The sequence below is a fragment of the Hetaerina americana genome, unplaced genomic scaffold (genome assembly GCF_022747635.1).
Source record: "Hetaerina americana unplaced genomic scaffold, ioHetAmer1.1.p SCAF_10, whole genome shotgun sequence".
NCBI lineage: Eukaryota > Metazoa > Arthropoda > Insecta > Odonata > Calopterygidae > Hetaerina > Hetaerina americana.
In genome coordinates, this window is record NW_027286070.1 from 71,732,559 (window position 1) to 71,755,760 (window position 23,202).

The window sequence follows — 23,202 nt, forward strand, 5'->3', positions numbered from 1 at the left end:
AGCGCACCGCGATCGATAGGGGAGAGGCCGGCCAATCACGGGCCGCGAGGCATCTCGGCGTCCACCAATCGCCTTCTCCGACGCATCCACCCGCCCCTTCTGGGCTCCATTCATTGAGGAGAGCGTGGGAGAGAGAGAGAAAGAGAGAGAGAGGGACAGAGACGGCGAGAGGGACGGGGAAGGATGGAGGAAGGAGGGCGTCGGGACGGGGTGCGCGGATGTGGGGGTAGAGGAGGGGGATAAGAGAGAGGGGGATGGAGGAGGGGGAAACGACACCCCCTCTCCCCGCCTCCCTCGTGTCCCTGCGGGTATATATAGGACCGGGCGAGGTGGACAACCGGAGGATTCGATCGAAGTCTGGCCAGCGTGTCGGGCGAGCAAGTTGGAAGACGCGACGGACCTCTGAGACGGGGAGAGAGAGAGATAGGAGGCAGACGACGCCTGAAGAGAGAGAGAGAGAGCTGAAGAAGGGAGAGGAGCGACTCTTTAGAGCGAGCGGTGGTTGGAGCATCGCGGGCTGACGGGATCGAAGCGGGAGCAAGGAGACTCGCGGGAGAGTAGAACGAACAGGTGAGTGGGCGCGCGCGGCTTCCCTCTTTAGCGCTCGCCCGTCGTCATGCGGGATGACAAATGGGTCTTCCATTCAGGGCCTTGAGCGCTCGTCTGATGCACTTTTGAGTCTCGAAAAATTCCCGCGCGGGTCCCGAAATATGCGACCGATTCCCGAAATATGAGACCCGTTCCCGGAATCGAGGAAAACCTCGATCCCTCAGGAGAGAGAGAGAGAGACAGAGATCATCATCTGTAACCCGTTTCCGCAATCAGTTTCCGGGATTCGCGACCCGTTCCTCAAAGACGGGAGGACGAGGGGGGGGGAGAGAGAGAGATCGGAATGAAATTCTTGTAACGGTCGTGGGAACAGCAGTAAATTTTTGGAATCTGTGAAATCGCGAAATTCTTGAGAAAAACGAGTTCGAGATGCGAAATTTCGTCGCAGACGAGTATTTTTCCCATCTCCTTACTTTTTTTCCAAGTGTGTTATGGGCTCACATCACTCCCTCCCCCCCGCCAACCCACGAACTAATAAGTATTTTATTTCAGCTTTTCACCCTGGCGTCCCGTACCAGGGTGATGTTCGAAAGGTGTCCTCCCGGTTGGAATAGAGGTGGGGAAATCAGCCGAATGGATGCGTGTGTGTGCGGAGGGTATTTTGTCCGAGTCCGAATATCCCGCGCGTGCGATTTCCTTATCCCATTCCAGTAAACTACTAAACTAAAAACCCCGCGCTGCTGAGTTTCGCATTCCCCTTTCGCCCCCGACCCCCCCCCCCCCCCGACGAGTGTCGAGTGAAACTGTTCGGTGAGCTTCCGTGAACTAGATTATGTTATATTACATTTGTTTTCGCATTCAAATCCTATTACCTCGCCTCAGATTCTCTGGACTTCTTCCCGTTCGAGTGTAAATCACTCCCGGTGATTATTTTCTCTCAACACTGCCTCCCACCCAACGCGCTCTCCCTTCGGTGCTTAGGAAATGATAGGATTGCCGGACGACCAACCGACCTGCCTCCTTCCCACACTTGCCTCTTTCCCCGTATGTTTGCGTGTACGGCGAACTTTTGCACTAGCGTGACCTTTTAGGACTACAGGGGAAATCCCGGGGTTTATTTCCACGCTGCTACAACTTCGAAATGCAAGGGACTGCGGAATACACATATCTCGTCTCAATTGGAAAGAGACAGTGATTCACCCCTATTTACGTTAAGATTAAACCATCCCTGAGATTATAAGAGCATGGTGGATGGATAGTGGTCGATAACTAATGAAAAACAATAATGAATATTTTTTGACCCACGTCAGCCCTTGAAAATTATGAAATCAATGCGAAATGATGCAAAAGTATTGAAAAAAGATTTCCATCCGATGAGAAATATCCCAGCAATGATTTTCAACGTTCAGGGAGTACCGATTATCAGAAAACATCGTGATGTGTGCGATACAATACGATCCAGATGGTGTCAATTATTTCACTTTTTCACCGTCGCCCTGAGACAGCGTAGTCACAGTTTCTAGCTGAAGGACGGGTAAGTATTCTTTACCTGAAACGCTTAAGTTTCCACAAGCGTGCATTGTTGTTCCAATCATTTAAAAGAATCTCATAAGAAGTAATAATACTCTACCTTCTCCCCGTTAGTCAGGTCGATATAGCATCAGTTTGACGAAAATTCAACAAGTTTATTCAGATTTTCGGATAGTAACCGTAATCTTCTGTGCTTTCTCCAAGCCAGCCAACCAGCAGTCATCACTGGGAAACGGTTCCCTTTGAAAAAACTTAAAATTTTAAAAAAGTCATAAGTTGTAAGTTTTTACAACTTAGTCAAGTGCAACAGCATAATTCGGCCAATGAAAACTTAATCCATTGACAAGGCATCTTAACTTATCTCTAACGGGATATTTGTCTAATATTTAGCACATTTAGATGGTTGGACAACCTATTTTCTAACATGACCAACTTATTTTACCCTAGTTACTTAGGCAAAGCAATTCCTCGTGATTATCGTGATGTTATTATAGTTTGCATAATCGTTTTACATGACGAAAATTTTAAGTTAATTTTAATTCAAATGAACCGTGAGTCGATATAATGTACCCACTATAAAAATGTTTGCATCCCATAAGCGTGTAGATATGTAAGAGAAATGGCTTCTGAATAGTTACTTCATACTACTGGGCTTGGTTAACTATCATAGAAAACTTACGAATTTTTTACCACTGCGGCAACTTGTATTTTTTTTAATCGATGAAATCATTAGAAAGCGTTGGTTCTACATATACTTCTATGATGTAAACTAATCATCGGTTGATTTTATGGGCACTTCCAAAGTAACACGACTAGCGACATCTCTCTTAGGCGTCCCCATTACATAGCCAGAAAAAATATTTTGCCGCGTTTAGTGTTCCGAGAATGGCACGTATCTGTTCGGTTTTTAATAAAAAATACTCAAACAATATCACAAGAAATGTGCTTGATTACTAAAATTTGATGAAAACCTTTTAAATCATTGTGATTTTAATTTGTGTGTGTCCTTTTGTAAATGTGTGTGTTATGATATTATGTTTATAATACCAAATTAAGGATAATTGATTTGTTAATTGCAATCCTCTTCACTTTCACTCAAAATTGGTTTCTGTGTATTTTCGCACACTCTTGTTCATAATATTTGGGGAGCAGAAAATGAAGATAACTCAAGACAGTTTCGGTGACCTGGAGGTATGAGCAGCAGACTGTGAAGTTAAGATTGTGTGTTTGTCTGTATGTGAATATTTGAATGATATTTAATTGCAGGTAAGCTCCTTCTCAGCTGAAGATTAGGATGTAATCTCATCACTATAATGCAAAGTAAAGATGCGCCAAATATCGAATGGCTCTCGGAATGGCTTAATCTGTCATTAGCGTCTGGATTAATGGATCGCGATGGAGGTTTGAGCCGTTTCAACACTTGAAAATTGCCTACAATCACAAATTATTCAATTGCGATAGGCCATAATTTTAGTATGGTCTCATATTTTACTGCAAACGGTTTATAAATATATCATCCAGAGTTTGCCTAAATAAATTGAAATATTCAGTGAGTTTTCAACCAATGAAAGAATAAATAGTTTTAGTCCAAGCAATAATTTATCTAACATTGATTGCCCTCATCTCCAACCATAACTCTCATGAATAAACTGCATCATGCTTTGGATGGTTTAAGGAAATTTAATTCTGTTTTCTACTCTAAATATTCCTCTGTTACAAATAGTAACTATTTGGCTAATATCAAGGAATATTGTAAGATATGATGCTAATAACATTTGGACTTTAATTATTTATCCTAATTATATTTATTTTACAATTCTCAATATTCTCCAAGCGTAAAGATATATATATATATATATATATATATATATATATATATATATATATATATATATATATATATATATGAGGGATTAACAATTATAAGAAAATCCGAATGCTATTAAAAAGACAAATTTCATCTGGAAAAATTAATGCAATTGAATCTAGAGACATCAAAGAAATATAAATCTTCCTAAGTGATATTTGCTTAAATAAACATGTAGAAGTGTATTCTTGAAACAATATGAATGGAAACATTTCCTTCATTCATAGACTCGTCTGCATTTTTTGCTAAGCATATGTTACCAATTTTCCAACATGGCGGACATATTGCGCATTACACCAATGGCACCTAATTTAGTCGTCAAAATGATCTCAAATGGGAAATGCATTTTCATAAGCCACCCTGTCGATTATCTCTCTTTTTAAAATTCAATTTTCGGCCACCGAAAATCCTCGTTACACAAATTTCAAACTCCGCGCATCCATATGTCACGGGGATGGGACCAGGTTTTCCCGCCCAAGCTTTTGTGAAGTAACCGTAGGTGAAAAAAATCGTCTGCCACGATTTTAAAACCGCCGATCACATTTCGTGACCAAATGAGAATTATTTCAGGCGGTAACCTAATCGTCTGACGACAAAAATTAGAATCGTCTGCTTTATCAATAGAATGAAAGTGAAATGACGCGAACGGGATGACTACAGGCAAAATGGCGGACGAATTGATACCCAGGAGGAAAAGGTCATTCACCGCTCTCAAGTATGAGACTATTTCATTCTACCGAAATATTCTGCAAACTCAGCTCACGTTTTAAAGCTGAGTCAGCGCTAATTTTTGCATTAGCTCTTTTTTGATATAATTTACGTTTCTATTGTAAGTCGAAATAATCAAATCAATTGGACGTAGCGTCCGTAGCACCTCCCTTATTCTTTTGCAATATTGGTAAACCGGAAAGACATTTGAAAATATTATTCTAATTAAAAGGAATGATATAAATAATTATAAAATTAGGAATTGAAAGAAATTACAATTGCATTGAAAGAGTTTTTTATTAGAAAAATTGACCGTTGGATAAATTTACAGAGGCCTCCCGTGAGATCAACAAAAATAAAGTGAAAATTTCTAAATCACGAAAATAAATATTAGGATGAGAACAAATAATTAATAAAATTCAATAAAGTTACGTGGTTCAATCGTTTCAATTTGAAACACTATCCACAAAATAACAATATTAATCGAATGATAACAGTCGAGGCTAATGATTTTTACGCTTATAAATTATCGCATGAAATAGTCAAAAATCTTTACAACACTACAATTTTATAGTTCGACTTCCCATCAAAAGAATCGTCGTTAAATAAATTTATTTGGTTTTCCCGTTTACATTCAACTAGGCATGACATTTTAAATTATCAACCACTACGCTTTTGATGCATACAGAGTGTTGTATAATTGCAAAAGTCGGGAAAAGATTAAAAAAATTAGTATATAATTGAATTTTAGGTGAATGTATAATATGTTCACCTTGACAATGTGAGCGTCTTATATTGAACGAAGCAAATTAGCAGAACACTACATGGAATGTGATTTAATGAGTTCAGTGGTCACTAATACCCTCTGGATTATTCTAACGCACTCTCTCTCTTTCTTTAACTATAAATTCCTTAAAGCTATGAAGAATTTAATACCCTATTCTTAACAAAATGCTACGAAAAGGTCATTACCTAGATACGTTAAAAGATAGTTGGGACATTCACTCATTCCGTAGAAGGGCAAGTGAAAAGAACTGTGCTTAATGTCCACGGGACGTCTGGTTGCACCCCATATCCCACCCGGCTTCCTTCCCTAAGACAATTTCCACCAGTTGGCTCAAAGGGATTAATTACGGAAAGAGTAAAGTTTGCTTCATTTGATGATTAAAAAGCTTGCCGCAGGAGCCTCGTCACATTCCTTCGTTAAAACTCTTAATTTAAATAAGCGGCAATTAAGGAAGACCAGAGGCACAATTTTAACCTGCTAGATTTTTCCCAACGATATTGAAGTTTTAACAAGCGTGAATTGTATTGCTAAATAAGGATTTTTTTTATTCAGAGGTCAAATTGAAATCCGAAGGCCTATTTATCGTCATGTATTCTGAAATTAGATTTTATAATGTGAAAAAATGATCAAACTCGCACTAATGTCGGAAGTTATTAAAAAAATAAATGAAAACATTTTATTGCGAGACCGATAGCAGGAAAAAACCGGGAGGGAAAGTTGATAAATCACTTTGAAGAGAGAGTTTAATAGTTTGAAACCGTTTGGGAGTAAACGAGTGTTATTTGAAATTTCCTTATTCACCCTCATGGGCCTGGCCCAATCCTCACTACATTTACCGGCTAAGGTAGGTTTCAGACGAGCAAACCCACCCAATAAATACATATCTTGTCTCTCGCAACAAGTAATATTAAACAAAAAATTGTTAAAAAAACCTTGCTTGCCCTAAAATTAGGCGTTTGTTTATAAGCATACCTGCCTCATTGCCAGTCAGATGTTTCGAAATTTGATATAATTCTAAGATGAATTCAAGCGAGTTATTGATAAATCAGCTCAAAATATGTGGAAACTGAATCTTTATTTCAGGAATCTTTTATTAAATTAATATTCGTGTAGTTTTTTTGAAATGGAATGAGAGGTTTCATCCCCTTGGATATTCTTTCATATGAAACGAGTGATGCAATAAGTCCATAAATTCTATTCACGTATTAGGAATCGAAAATTATAAAGACGCCCTCTGAAATAGTCCTGTTACTATACCTGAATTAGCAATGAAATGCGATATAAACAGTTTTTTATTGATTTGCAAATTAATATGCATTTTACAGAATGTGTAGAGCGTAACTCTTATTAGTGAGTATCTGTGGAAGTGGCGTCGATGCTTGGCTGACCCTTAGTTCACGCGAACGTTCGATTTGGCCCGAAAGAAGGCCTAGAGTCCCTTCGTGGAGCAGTGCAGAGCGACACCCCTCCCGTCGGCCCTTGGGAACGCTCCGGTGACATTTCGCGAACTTCCGCCGCCCCTTCACCCTCCAATCTATTCAAAACCCCAGCCACCGCTCCTCAGAAGAACTCTTAACTCAGCTCTCCTTCTCTTTCTCCGTCTCCCCCTCCAGGATGTTCCCTGCCAAACCCCTAAATACCCCTCTCCTCCTCCTGCCCCTAATCCTGGCACTCAGCGACCTTACCTCGGCATCCCCCATCCTCACCCTGAGGCCTCGCCAATCCTCTCAGCCCGTGTTTGGCACGGGAAGGTACCGGCGGTCACCGTCCAGCGGCCAGCTGTCGGCGGCCGACCACCTCCGCCTCTCATCCTCCCTTTCCCTGCCCCAGCTCTATTCCGCCGGCCCCCGCCTCCGCCCCGTCCTGCCAGCACCTACCTTCCGCCAGTGGGACCCCGTCGACCCTTACAGGGCCTTCGTGGAGCAGGAGTTGCTGGAGCAGCCGGAGCAGGGAGGGCTCCAGGATTCCATGGACGACGCCTATTACGCGGAGAGTCCTTATGAGGGCAGGGCCGCGACCAGGATGTCCACGGAGACGGGACAGTCACCCCCCTTCGTCCTCTCACCAGGCTACCTGCAGGTAAATCCCCAAGAAAATGACTCGTGAAAATTGTTTATTTTTTTGTGTCGTATCTCCGGTCACATCGATCCGCAAATTTCTATTCAATCATCTTGACAGTTCTCCATTCTGCGTTTCGTTGACCAATATGAACTGAGTTTATTTGATTGTAAAAGTCACGTGGCAATCAGATGCAATTCCGCATTAGCATCGAATAGTCCACCATAAATGGTGTTGAAGGTGTAAACGATCTTTTATATGCCATCAAGGTAATGAACCGACTGGACAGCACGCAAAAGAATATAGAAACAGTTAACAACGCGGTGCTTTTGAACCAAACGAAACTAAACCTGATAATTTTATTCTAAAATTTCTAAACTTTCTGCAAAAAACGTGGAAAAATTTTATTTTTTGATGCATTCCACGATAATATGAGCTCTAAGCAATGGCCATTATTTGATGGGATGTAATGCAGAAAAAAATGAATGCTCTATTTCGCATGCAAACTTTATATCGCGGAAGGGTTAAAAACGATAAAACATTTCCCAAAAAAATATCACTGAACAACGAGAAAAATCTATGCCCGTGGAAAAGAACAATTTTAGGTTTGTCTACTGCATTGAATCGTAGTATCTTTCCCATTGTAACGGATTTCGACCCATAATGGTTGTTCACGTCCCAAAGTGCCCCATTTTTATGATCAAGTCATTAACTTTTTGGTTCGTAAACCTTGGTATAACGACTCAAAATATCTAATCAAAATGTTATACAAAGAAAATGAAAACTCAATCTTCTATAATTTACATGAATTTGGAATTAATTAATTTACTAACACTAATTTCAAATAATAAAATTTCTTTTATATATATGCATTGCGATAACGTGTCAAATACGTTAGTATGATTCATTTCAGCTAGCGGGGACATTCCGCAATTTTTTCGTCAAACTACCATTTATAATAGTTGAGCAATTTCCAAAGAAACTGCGGGAGATGCCGCAACAGTAACTTTTAACGGAGTCATCCGCTAATGTGCATTTCAATGCAACAATTTCAGAGTGTAAAAATCATTCGCCTTGACGTCTAGGCGAATGATTTTTACACTCTGAAATTGTTACATTATAATGGAGCAAGACAGAAAATAATATTGATTAAGTATTAATCTGGCTTATATGACCGGACGATAATCAGTGTCAGATAATACATCAAAATATGAGTTGCTTATGGCTTGGGAATTCAGCTGAAGAAGTTTTGATCAAAAAATGTACGTATTAATTCATAAAACAATTTTATAATGGTCCAGGTTAAGCTTCAAAATTTACTAAAGATTGTTAGATCTAACTGTAATTCGAAAACAATATGAATCCAAATTTTTACCTATTCAATATCGAGCTTTCCATCAACTCTTAAAAACATTTCAGTGATCATCCTTCCTTCAGACCTCTATTTATGAGATGACGGTGTATTCTTGCTATGTTATTCAACTAAATTCCATGAAAAATTGCTCTAGTAGTTGGGAATAAATTATAGTATGTAAAATCCACTTAAACAACCAAAAACCTCCCTACTCTTTTTTTTTTTAACCATTTCAACCATTTAAGGAACAGAGGTAATTTTTCACAAGCGTGATTTGATAAGTTTCCATTTGTTTTTTCCTGCAAGAAACCGTCTCGTATTTTTTTAATGCCTCCTTGCGAAACTGTATTATCCCTCCAATTATTTGCCATCGCCTTCACCTTTTCGGCTTGAACTAATGCGGAAATTTGAGCGAACAGAGATGGAGCCACGAGGTGACGAAATCGCAGTCGGGAAGGAGGGAAATAGGAAGAGCGAAGCGGAAAATGAACGGGGGGAGTGCCGAGTTAAGGCAACGGATGCGGCGGATGCGGGGGGAGGGGGCAAAGGGGGGGGGGAAAGGGAGGGCCTCTGCTGGATCGGTGGGGAGTGAGTTGTAAATGGGCGTTTGGGACAGATGTAGCGATGCCGTTCAACAGGTTATCGACTCTGAAGAGAGGGTGGGACGACTAAGTCATCTGTTCCATTGTATTCGCCCTCATGAGAGGCATAAATCTCAAAACAGTGCGAGGGCTGTTGGATCCGAAACGATGACATGATTATCTAAATGACTGCTTCACTGAGACCTGCAAGTAATCGGCCCTCGGGGCTTCGCGGGAGATATGCGGGGGCAGGAGGACGAAGGAGCCCAGCAAGTTTTTTAGACGTGATAGAAGGAACACTGGGAAGACGAAAGCGAGAAGAGACAGTTCTCTGAATGCTTTAGAATCCCTAACTGCGGGAAACTCTACCTCTCTAATTATGACCTTCACCCTCCACATTGTAATTCCACGAGGCGAGGGCTAAGATATCTCATATACTGAGGAAATAATTCGCTGAAGACTGGTTCGCTCCGTTTCATCCCCTTGGCAAAGGAAAAATGCGTCTCACATTTGGTTACCGCGGTATTTGTCTTCGAAGAAGAGGGCTCTAAAGAGCGTTGACTAAATGAAATGGCATTTAAATTTAAGCCAATTTTAAGGCCAAAAAGGTGCAATTATGTGAGTGGAAACGGCAAAAGTAGACAAAATTCCTTCTTCTTTGAAAAACCGATTAACTTATTTCGTGGGGTCCGATAAAAATTCAATTGGTAAATTCCCAAATCGTGGTGAAAGCTCTAACAATTAAAACCCGTCATGCCAGTCAAGGTATTCTATATGTAATTAAAATGATGGTTTTATGCGATTTTTTCTAGCATGCAACAAAAAATTGCTCATTTCATTGGTTTCTACGGGTTCATTTTGGCCTTTTTATTGACAAATTGATATTATTACAAAAATTAATGTTTTCAGTAAATGATAAGGAGAATGGTATTCGGATAATGGAAACATTGGAAGTTGTAAGGAGAGCTTTTGGGTTGAATGAAAAAAAAGGAAAATTTATTTTAAATCGATCAAATCCGATAAGAAGAAACAACAGAACGGCGATGTCTGCGAGCGTTACGAAGGAGCGCCTAAGTAATCATATCGCGTGGAAAAATGATAAATGTGAGAGAAAGAGGAATCTGAGTCCTTGAATATAGAAGCAATTTCTTCCAATCTCCTCATGGCTATATCGATCAGGATACGTTTCCGATAGAAAATATGCAAAGAAAAATGTAAGGGAATCCGTTGTTAGAATAATGTAATATTTTATACAATTCTTCTACAAAGAAAAAATTGGAAAGTTCACGAAAAATGGAAATACAATCTATCATCATTCTCAAAATGTATAAGAATTCATGAAATAAAAGACATCCCAATGAGCAAGAATTGTGCACTACGAAGTTATCTCAAAGAATAAACATTGTGTTTGGGATACACTCATAACTCATTTCAGCAAATGGATTTTCTCCAGAACAGAAAATTTTGCAGAAGATTCTCCTAGCAATTTTGTGGATTCCGAATAGAAGTTTCTGATCGTGCTCGAAGCATTACAGAAAATTTAAGGATGTTTTTACTGGGATAATGGCTACTATGTCTTGGAATAAAATCTTTTTAAATTTCAAGTTATAAAATTTTAATCCATTGTGTCATTTAAGAAAACGAAAGACATGATATTTTCCGAGCCTGTACAGATCAAAATAAGGGAAAGAAAATTACTTTCGCTAGAAGTCGTCTCCTTCATCGCTGGTGAATGAAATTTCCTCGGCGCTTATGTTCACCACGAAAGTTTTCGCAAGTAAAGTTCATAGTAGAAATTGCGTCTTTTCCCTCCATCTTTTGAAATTATCACACAAAAATAACTTTGAACATCGTATGATGCTGAAGATCAAACAAAAAATACTAACTCTGCTTTGGAGAAACTATGCAGAAAGTTAGAAATGGTTTGAATGGCGAACAGATTTATTATCTAAAGAAAGAAAAGAAAACTCATTAAATACGTAGCCACAGGGAAATACGATACCTTTCAATTTAATGAGCTCTTCACCCAGAAGAATAAGAAGATGTATTTTAAAAGGCTAAACTAGGACAATACAATATAATATTTCCGATATATATATTTTCATCTCTTCTCAGGGATTTTGATACTCTCCCGATAAAGGCTAAAACGCCCTCTAGTCCCGAGTGCGACAATCGATCCTCTTCGGTAGCTATCACATAATTGACTTTTCTCCGGTCTTATCACCTCGCAACTCCTCCGCACTGGCCCTTGATTGGACTAGTGGGTTCCCATCCCAGTTGTCGTCCCGTCGAAGATAAGAGTCGCTGACGTGGAATGATGAAATATTATGGCGCAAGGAAAAATAGCAGAGATAAATGATCTAAAAAAGATGAGCTCCGAAGCCGAGAGAAACTACCCGATATTATTGCGCCGGAATAAATTCAGATTTTAAATATTTTCTCCGAAAAAACTACCAACGATATAAATCCTGTGGCCAAACGCACCTCAGCACAATAACTATGTCCTTTGAAGTAATCATTTTCATATTCATTTAATCGATATGGTAGTTACTATAGAATTCCACGACTAATTAGTCAGAAGTACTATTTCTGCATCAATGAAATTATATTATCACAAACTTGCCAAATCTATGATACTGTCTGTTAATCAATAGGGAGTCAAGGGTCAAGATAAAGAGTAGATAAGATTCAAGAGTAAATATGTGTGTTATACTTTTGGAGCTGGAGTGAGAAAATACGCCAGATTATGAATTTAGAAATTCATTAGAAATAGTCGTAGAATTGTATATTTTTCTAATTGGGCTTTCTCTCCGCAATCTAAATTGTTATGAACATACGTGTAATTGTGACAATAATACTTTGGAAAGTAAAGAGATTCCAATATGGATTTATCCAACTAATTAAATATTAGGATAACTATTTGAAACCAGCCATAAATTGAGGAATTCGAATAAAGTTGCGGCTATATGAAGACCTTCGGTGTAAGCAACATAGATTAATGTTCATTTTCCCTTGTTCAACATGTTTAAGAGCTCAGGAATCCTTCGTGAAATTACGACTCTGAACTAAAACGCTCGGGTTCTCAAAGCAGGGGAACGACTCAAGGTTGGATTCAATCTCTTCCCCACCCTCTCAATCCAGTATAACCCGGCCGTATCCGCATTCAGACCCGCCACCACCTCTTGGAGGTCTCAGGAACGATGGAGGGGACCACCTGGAGACCCAGTCGACGACCTGGAGGAGGAAATGAGACGCGAGGAGGACTCAATGGGCTGGGGAACCCCCCGCTGGAGTGGCGGCGACGACTCTGACGCCGACGAGGAAGACGAGGACATGGAGGCGGAGGAGGAGGCAGCGGCGGAGGCGGAGGCCGAGGAGGAGGCGGAGCGGAGACGGCAAGCTGAGGAGGAAGCGGAGAGGGCAAAGACGGAGGGGGCGTTCCTTAGGAACCTAATCCTTGCGCAGCGATACCGGGAGGACGCCCTCTCGCAGCCGGAAGTGGGGATCGGGGGCCGCAAAGCGTACAGGCTGAGCGGCGGGAGCAAGAGGACGGCGCCGTCCGGGAGAAGGTCGCACCAAGTGGCGGAACCTGCGGCAGACCGGGCGGTGAGGGAGCTGGAGTCACTGGCTGGCAAGGGGCCGTCGGAGAAGAGATCATCCGCGAAGGGGAAGGCCGCCGCCGCCGTTGCGACGACCCCGTCCGCTCCGACCGAGGCGCCCGTGAGGAGCACGTCGGCAGCCCCTTTGGGTGCCGCCAACGGGGTCAGCGGGGGTCAGAAAGGCCAGAAGGAGGTGGCGGTGCCACGGCCGGCGTCTCCCCCGCGGAGACCGCCGGTCGAGTCGCTCGGAGGCAACGGAGGGAAATGGGGGAAGGAGCCCGTGGTGACGGGGGGGAGCAGCAGCAGTAAAGGGTCCGTTCTGGAGGCCCTAGAGAGACTGCTGGAGCAAGAGGTGAGTTGGATGGAGATGGTTCTCTTTGATTGTACTATTCGAGGATCTTGGAGAACAGTATTAAGGGAATTAATTACTCTTTAACTAGAGTGTGAGAACGCCTCAAAATACTGAGTAAAATCCTTATGATGATGGCGTAGAATATAATTTCCTAGTCATTTGCATGACAAATTCAACTGGATAATTAAGATTTGGTTGGGTAAAACTTTTAATTGTGATGAAAAATGTGGAACGAATTTTTTGCCGTTGTAATTTCCTGTTTACACTCTTAATTGTGCATCCAAATAATTTTATTTTGCGTTTAAATTAGTCAACTCATTGCGTTCTTTTTAAATATTGAACTGGTAGATTACTAAAATATACGTTTTGAATATATTTCACGGGCCATAAGTTAAAAGTATTTATGGATAAAATTATAATTAAAGAATGAGTATTTTACCGCAGTAAATACATGTTTGTTTAATTAATGAATTACTTTTGAATACACTCATTAAGATATTTTTGTTAAATAAATTTTGTAAAAATAATGTGTTAGAAAAGGCTCTGGATAAGGAATATCTTGGATGCATCGAAATTGTTTTTATCAGCTGTAACATTAGTTAAATGAATTTAGTAAATACATTTCGGGGGGATGATTTGAGACATAGTCATTATCCGAGACTATCACCCGACATTTTGCGGTGTTGTACCATATTAACGGTTGTCATAGTGAAGAGAGGAGGCTACTCCGGCGAAAATGGACAAAAAGGTAATAAAGTAGTAATCTATATCTTGTGTCACCTTTAGATGTACAAATCCGCCATTTTTTCCACTTCTGTATTTCAATTTCAGATTCAGCTAAAGAAGTATAAGTTAAGGTATCCAGAGGTCAAATTTTCCCAGGCGATTTGTAAAATTTAGATTTTAAAGGCTTTTATATTAATTTTACGAGAAGTTTAAATTTATACTATCGTTTCGTATGTAGGGCTATGGGACTTTCGGGATTTCGTAATCATTACGTCATGAAAAAAATTTCCTTTCAACCACAATTATCTTACCTGGTGACGTTAGAATAATTTTTCACAGACAAAAACCTATTTATTTTGAAACTTTCATATAGGTAATTTCCGACACTAAATTAATATGTAATTTTGTTGATAGTGACTGAAAATGAAAACTATGTATATGAAATTCGATCGAGGAAATTACATTGTAAGTTTATTGGGAGATGAAAGAGTTCTCGTATTATAAACGAATTCATCTGACGGGCTCAGAACAAGATTAAGGAAGACAACGGCGTTCCGTGAAAAAGGTTTACTAAAAGTATTCTCAAAACCAAAATTAAATAATTCAGGAGGAGTATGAAATTTTCATAGATTTATATGATATGGTATAAATGCGATCGAACAAAATAAATCCTATGCCAAAATCTACTTTTGTATGGCTGCTGCTCGATGTTAGAAACCCAGCGCAACTCGGAACATGTTCTCGTAGGCTGAAACATTGCAATGCCGAAATATCGTGTTCTAGTTGGACACTCCGCTACTAAAACGCTGACCAAATGAGATCCACAACGGTAATATAAATACTAAAATAATCATTAATTTGTGCAGTTATGCACAAATTTGTCACTACACCTAGGTCAAGTAATTAAAACACCCGATGCTGCTAAACAGAAAATCGAAGAATGCCCGACATTTCATAAAATCGGATTGAAAGTCGAAATTTTCGAAAACAATTTGAAAAAAAGGTTATCATGAAAAAAATCGTATCCTATTAGAATCCCCTAGCATTTCACGTTTCCCTTCGGCTGAAGATTTTTAATTAAAACGGTTTAATTGTGCTACAACATATGGAAGGAGTAAAAGTATCTTCAGTATCGAGTATCCTGCAGGCTATGCATCAATTTACAAGAAAGGGGGTTGTCGCTGGCTAGGGTCGATGCGACAGCAGGATTGCGCGACTATATCCTAGTAAATATGCAACGTGCAATACTTATATGCGTAGCGGTGAGCTAATTATACGGGGCTGTGCCCAGGTTCCGAGACCCATTTGCCTCGGTGGTCGCTGGGGGATTTGTGCAGGCGTATGGAGGGAACCTTTTCGCGTTCGAAGGCCGCGTTAATTTATCTGTCAACATAATGAGGCCGCATTAAAAATACTCCTATTTTTTTACGTTACGTGCAGTCAATTGTCGGTCATTTTGTTTCAATGAATTATATCCGAGATATATAATCATATCGTATTATTATGTAATTTAATTCAATGAATTCCTTTCTACTCTTTTGTACTTTAATTGGGATTGAGATTTTTTAAAATTAATTGACGAATGGCAAAAGCCAATTAATGAAAGAAAAAGGATTCGATCAGAAAAATTTGGATTCAATCGAAATGGGTCCATCTAATGACGTACAAGGCGGCAGTACTTCCATCTCCTCTGAGCATCTGCGTGACGTAAATTATACTGGTGAGTGACTCACATAAGCCAACTTGGACCTGTTTTCATGGTTTTCCAATGCCCTCGAGCAGTCTCTCAGCTTAGATAATGCATGATAATCAATAAGGTTCTACGTTGACCTCACTCATTGCTAAATATTCACTATAATTTCCGTATCATTGTTACTCTCAGAGTTAATAAGTCATAATATTATTACTTTTAATTCACAATTGACATTCTGAACGATCTAAGCCGAAAGAATTTCTTGATTTATTGAGGGGAGGAAGAAAATAACATATTCAAAATAATTTTAACACAATAAGTTACAAAGTTTGAAAAAATTCATAGTAAATTCAATATTGACCATAATTTAGTTAAGTCAAAATATCAGAGGGAATTCAGAATATGACTTATTTTAGGGACACTTGAGATGCAGGGCAATTCAGATTAAGATTTTTTAATGCCAGCCATCCCAGATTGATGAGTCAACCGTAACCGTAAAAGTAAATTATCAGTTATTGGTCAATGCAGATGGTTTATTTATTTAGAATTAGTCCGAAAACAGAATATTTTGGTCCTTAAATCGGGCTATTATCAATGATAACATATCAATAGTCACATTACAAACACCCAAGCCCTAGGTGGGGGAAAACCAAACCAGGTGGGAATCGAATCCGCGACCTTTGGAATGGCAGATGATGACGCAAACTCCACAGTCCTCTGATCCAATGATTGCAGATAGATAGGAATATCGAACCCGTTCTTACATGCCTCTATTACTTCCGGCGAAACTTCAATTCCCCACCTCTATTCATTCCCCACCAACATTTTCTCCTTTCGGTCGGAAATCCACCCCGTCCAACCTTTTACGGCGATGTGACGATCGACTCTTCGGAGTTATTTCACTCGAAAAGTTTCAAATCCTCAACATTCCATCATTACTGGGTCCAATAGTTGATTCTATAAAGCCCTGCGTGAGAAATTTCAAATCCTCTATATTTTCTAGCATTACTATGAAGTCTTCTCGCTAGTTTTACCAGGTAATTTCTAATTGGAGTCTTCAATAAGAGTGATTGGTAATTATTTAGAGTAGCAAATAATTATTTGTCATTTTCCCTGCATATAATGTACATAGTCATCTTGAGTTTTCCACCCTGTCAATTATTTCACCATTGACGTTTCTAAGGTAACTTCAGCTATCAGTTTCAGGGTATTGTATGTTCCGATAAGGATATGAGATGGAGAGTCAGCACCTTTGAATTGTCGTCAGAAAACTGTTAGAACAACCTGGGCTGGAAAACCAGAGTCGGTGAAATATTATTAGATATCCCATTTAATAATTATTTTGAGTATTAATATAATTATCATATTTTGTAATTTATGGAACCGATATGTTTTACTTCGGAGACTAGCTTTGATTTTAAAAATACGGAAAGCGATTGTGCTGGGTGCATGATGGAACGTTTCACCATGATGGTCCAGGCATTTTTCCTAGATTGAATTTTCAATGTGTATGCATAATCTAAACAGGGTTTTATTTATTACTTTAATTTGACGCACGGTAAAGTGTGGGGGTGGATCTGCATCGTGCCAATGCAGTGTCTTGGACAGGAAAAAGGAACTGGTTTGTGGAGATGCCCGCCCGCGTTATGGAATTATACACGTGCATGGAAATCTATTCCAGGATTATTCATAGCTTCCTACCCGTGCCAATCACCCAAACAAGCTGACGTGAGGGAATGATTGGTGCCGTGCAAAAGGAAAAAACTTTGATTCCGTGAACGAAAATTACTGATAGGTTGATTGAAATGAAAAGTTCCTTTGAATTTCTTAGACCTGCGATACTCGTGCCCATAGGGTACCCATAACCACTATCCGTTTCAACGAAATCGTAAATTTCGCCGAAATCCGCAATATCATGAGATTGGAAGTGGATCCTCACGCATGCCTTGAGCCTACTTTATCAAACCCAGGAGAGCATACGGAGTTTGCAATCCAGGTTTATATGACGGGTTCCAAGGAATGTTATGCTTTCACGAATACCTAGGTGTTTCGTCAAACACGATTATGATTCTTGTGGTAGATATCTTTCCTGGCTTCAAAGACTTGAGAATCCTTATCACATTTATATATTAATACCACATTAAAAAAATGTACTGCGTGGTTGTACACACAGCTGTCTTCATTTTTCATATTCACTATTGTTCCGTCAAATTAAAAGCAACAATAGAATTTTTGTAAGGAAGGTAACCTTTGGTTATTTCCAAATTTATTTTGAAAACATTAACATTCCAAAAATAGTCGACTGCAATGATAAACTACTTAAAGATATATTATAATAAACATTCACAGGATACTTTCTTCACCTTCTGATGAGAAACATTGAAGGTTATCCTAATTAGGCCTCGTAATTGGACGAGCATGTATACATAACTGCAATACACCGGTTCTTCCTTCGGCGGACTAACGACAGAAATATTCGAAGTCAAATAAAAATATCAAATAAACAAATAAAAATCATCACCAAACTCATGCGGATCCATTCCCAACACCATACTATTGTCTGTAGCTTTTCCTGAGAAAAAGTCGCAAAACCCGGTCGGAGAGTGGGAAAGAGTCAATTTTATCTGGGGGTCCATGAAAATACTGTTGGGCACGGCGTTGGAATAATTGCAAACTTAGTGATAGAACCCATCCCTCCAAACCATTCAGCAACCTCGCAAAAACCTCAAAGTGCTGGAATACCATATTCGAAATCCCGGGCTTCCGGTGTGCGAGTTTCACTGCAACGCAGTTTGCAGGGATGGTTTTCAAGGGGGGGGGAGAGGGAAAGGAGAAGGATTTGGGGGTGTGAGGGAAAAGGGATCGAGGAAAGGGGAAAGAGAGCGCTTTGACCTCATCGCACTTTTATCACCAAAATATTCAGCGGGGCTCTCCCGAAATTTCTTCTCGCCGAATTTTCGACGGGCTGGGAACTCCAAGAATAGAACCCCATCCCAAGGGCCGTACCCCTTCCGCGCCCCACCCCTCCCTCACGAACGTCTCCCACCACCCCTCTAAAGTCCCCTTCGTCCCACTCCCCCCGTTCCTCTCCACAATACCCTCGCTAAGGCATGCCCCAGGATATATCCTCACAGCCCCACCCCTAAACCTTCCTCCCCATCCCCCATGAACCACACCCTCCCCTCTCCAAACCCTTTCCCCTCTACCCGCCTGCACCAACACCAGCGGGCACCTTCCTGCCGCCGCACCCTCACATCCCTCCCATCCACCCCCACCGCCACCATTCACCCCCTCCTCTTCACATCCCCACCCTCATAACCCTCGCCCTCCTCCCGTGTGTGCACGCTAAAACCCCGACCCCTTCCCCCCTGTCCCCCCCTTCCGCCCATTCCATCCCCCGCCGCTCTCTCCATTCACAAAACCCGAATTGACGTCATCACCGGAGCGAGTGAAGGAGAGAGAGGGAGGGAGGGCGAGGGAGGGGATGGAAAGAGGAGGGGGCTGGAGGTGCAGATAGAGAGAGAGACGGATAAGGGGAGAGTGCACACGAAAGAGTTTTCTCCTCCCAAAGGATGAGGGAGGGAGGGTTTGAGCGGGACATGAGGGCGAGGGGATGGATGGTGGTTCGGGGTGGGGTCGCAGGAGGTGACGGCGTGGCGGGGGGTGGGAAGAGAGGAAGGGGGTGGGGAAGCTGGTGAGGGGGGTTGCGGGAAGGGTTGGAGGAGGGTCGGGAGGGAGGGTTTCGGGACGTGCCGTCGACTCGGGGGAGGGGAGGGGAACGCTCGCAGTGGAGGGAGAGAATCCGAATGACGACAGCGTGCAGGGTTGAAACAGGTAGGCGTAGGGCGTAGAAGTGGAGGTGGAGGGAGGGAGGAAAGGAGTAATGTGGAAATGATTGCCAGGGAAGGAAGCGGGGTCCTAAGGCTGTTTCTCTAGGAGTGCTGCCCGTTAAAAAGTGGAGCGGTGATGAAGGGCGGTTGGAAGGAAATGAGAGGAGCGGGTGGGTTTAAACGGAGACGTGAAAGTACTAGTCTTTGCTGTGTGAAGCTATTGGGTAGGCCGTGGAAGGGAACAAAATAAAAGAGGATAGAGGGGGTTGCTGAGAGGTGAAGAGAGTTGGAGAGGAATGAATGTTTATTGCTCCGCAAAGGACTCTTTCGCAATTCTACCACCGACGACCCCACGCACATTCTAATCCTAAGCGGTGTCCGCTTGAACATCCGTCAAGGGATTTTGCCGAGTTTCCGCAGGAATCCAGGCTCGCAAGCATCGATCTTTCGAGGTCGATCAGCGTCCCCGTTTGGGAGCTGTTGGAACGCCCTGGTTTCCAGGGACTTGTCCCAAATAGCAGTCAGCTGTTGGGGGTGACGTCTAATATTTTTCCATCAACCGTGGAATGACCCAAATTTTTACACACAGCTTCTTGTTGCTACAGAGAAGAAACGTTTAAGTCTCATCGAATAATAGAATCCTTGCAGATAAATTTTTATTATTATTATTATTAAAAATACACATGTGCTGATAGACATTGTCAGGTGGCACACAAGTCCCAAATAATTGCAAAAGATAATACATAAAACTAGACTTCAAAACACAAATCTCTTTAACAAAACAAGTGAATCCCCATCCCATTTACAACCATTTATCAGCAAGAAAAAAAAAGATAAATTAAAAAAAAAATTAAGCTATTACATATAATACCATACACTACACATCAATCAAATTATTACATATATGCCTTACATCTATTCTTAAAAGTATACACTCTGTTAGGAAAGGGCTCGAATATTTTTGCAGGTAAAGTGTTCCACTCAACAATTGTTCTATTAGTAAATCAAGGGTCTAATGTAAAATAAATTAACGTCATGTCATAGCTACATTGCCCCAGAGGTACAAACGTGTTTTGTAAAGGTAAAAATATGGTGAGTTTAATAAATCCTGTTATCTTTTAGCACGTTTAATCAATTAATTACATACAATTACCTGTAATTTCAATATGTGAAAAAAGCTAGACTTATTCAGAGTACAAAACTCTTAAAGACAACTAAATGTTTTACCAAAGCGCAGTTCGAGGTACCTATAAAAAAATCTCTAGCAAGTATATTATGTATAATATATATTAAATACCAAAATAAAATTGGACAAATTTGCCAAATATTATTGTAAAGAGAAGAATTATTACTATTCTACATGACGTATTTACTGACGACTTGGGTAAAATAGATGTTGAGCTAATTAGAATCAATCAACATCGATGTGATCTAGAACCAACCATTTCCATTACATATTTTCGGTAACTATAAAAAAGAATTCCGTCTTTAGGGTAAAAAATGAAGCAATAAGTACAACGGAAATCTCGTATATCACCAAAGGGCAGCAAGGCAGCTATGGTCATGAGCCTCATTACAATCTTCAATATAACCTCTTTATCGCCTGGTTTGATAAGATCTGAGCCTCGTCTCTTGACAGTCCGCCTCATTTTTCTCCAGCTTAGTAAATGTCCAACAGTCAGGACTGCGTCCCATGCATCACAACCGGGATGAATTTTTTCTTCTGCTCAAGAGGAGCGAGTGGGTTAAAAAGGGTCTCCTATTCTCAATTGAGTGACGTTAATGCCCTCCGTCTCGCTATACCTGGTTGAAAATAACTACGTGGCTGAAAAGGGTCTTTTATCACGTCACTTATTTTCGATCACACCCCCATTCAGGATTTCTACCGCTGATTTCAAATTGCTAGTTTCCACCACGTAAGCTTATAATTATATAAGTGAGGATTTTTCGCCCACTTAATTTTTCATTTTTTTTTCTTCGTTGCTTTGAAACACATTGAACATTGAGAGAGTGTAAGTATTCAATATCTTTACTGTTTATGTTTAAAATCTATTATAAAAGTATTTTAGATTAACCGTTCATCCTTTTTCAATAAAGGTATTCAATCCGAAGGAAATTAAATGCAAAAAAGATCTATTACAAAGTTCAAAGATGGAAAATATATTACCCATAGCGATAATTCATAAATGAAGAAAAAATATCTTTACTTAAAAATATGTAATTCGTGTTGAAAGACTAAAGTAATTCTATGAAATACTATTGAATGCTTCTCGAGGAATTTTTAACGTAAGATTTCATCCGAGAAATTGTGATTTTAGAGATAGTTTTTAGGACTTGATCCGTTTGAACGTAATTTCCCATGTTCAGAAAGCTCAAGAGATATTCAAACTATGAAATGTGGGAGAAGAGCCATTGAGGTAATAAAGCAATCTTGGTATTTTTCGTACCTTGTGAGAAGAGGTTGATTTGATTAGGAATTGTAAGATTTTCTTCAAATTCGTTGACGAAAACTCGTCCAGAACTCAACCGATATACTTCAACTATTCTCCCACGACTGCCTCCCTTGTACTACTAGCGAGGGCCATATTATTCTTATTTAACACGAGCAAAAAGAAAGAAAATTTGATTTTTATCACCTTCCAAGGCTCGAAAAAGAACTTAAATGGAACGTAAAACTCTCAGAATCACCATTATTTAAATATATAGTACTGATGAAAATCAAGTTTAAAAAACAGGTAAAATTAAAGAATAATTTTTAAAAGTTTATTTCTGCATAATTATTACTTTTTCCGATTCCACATAATTACTGTCTTCCGCCTGAATTAATTCGGTTATATCCTTGCTGCATTAATTGCCTCCAAATGATGTGTGCGGATCAAAGGAAGAAAATCTTCGAAAGCACCAAGAGAATGAGTGTGGGTATTATTATTATAGCAATCACGGTGGTAACGAGTACGTAATTCTAATCTCTAGCATGAATGTCCCCAGCGTCACGTAGCAGGTCGCCGGTGGGTTCGTTGCTTGTGCAAAACATTCTCTCCTTTTTGTCACGCAATAATGAACGGCGATAAAACTTCAAGTTCAAAACTACCGCAGATTCCAAAAAGTCATGGTTTTTTAGAGAGGAGTTTTGTTTTGACTGCGACCATCCTGCGCGTGTTAAGGGAAAAAATAATTCACTACAAAAAAGCCCTCCTGAATATTTTTTTCTGTTCTTTTTTATGAGCGTCGCTTGCCCGTAGAATCCAGGAATATCATTCTGACGATCAACCACGATTCCGCGAGAGACTTGGATTTCACGAAACTGAAGCTGTTTCGCAACCGAGGAAATTCTGTCGCCACTTGACCTAGACCACAATAACGTTGTAATAATTTCCTAAGTCACCTTGTGCTCGTAAAAACCATTATTAAACTCTTAGGAACCATTTGAATCAAGTTCAACTCAAGAAATTGTAGTGATGTGAAAAACTCAATCACGTAGACGTTAATAATGTCTATAAGGGCCTGCTGATCAAATTTCCAAACCTGCTGAACGCATTCGTGGGCCTCATACAAAACTTCATTAAAA

General features: G+C 40.3%; 1 protein-coding gene across 1 annotated transcript in view; it reads left to right on the plus strand.

The window, feature by feature from the left end:
* Positions 1 to 357: 357 nt before the first annotated feature.
* The window catches only part of LOC139700230 (tol-Pal system protein TolA-like), a 57,941-nt gene continuing 35,096 nt past the window's right edge, over positions 358 to 23,202 (plus strand). The window contains exons 1-3 of the mRNA XM_071598849.1: positions 358 to 570; positions 7,055 to 7,520; positions 12,576 to 13,385. Coding sequence (XP_071454950.1) covers positions 7,056 to 7,520; positions 12,576 to 13,385 — 1,275 coding nt within the window. The 5' untranslated portion in view covers positions 358 to 570; position 7,055. The remainder of the gene's footprint in view (positions 571 to 7,054; positions 7,521 to 12,575; positions 13,386 to 23,202) is intronic.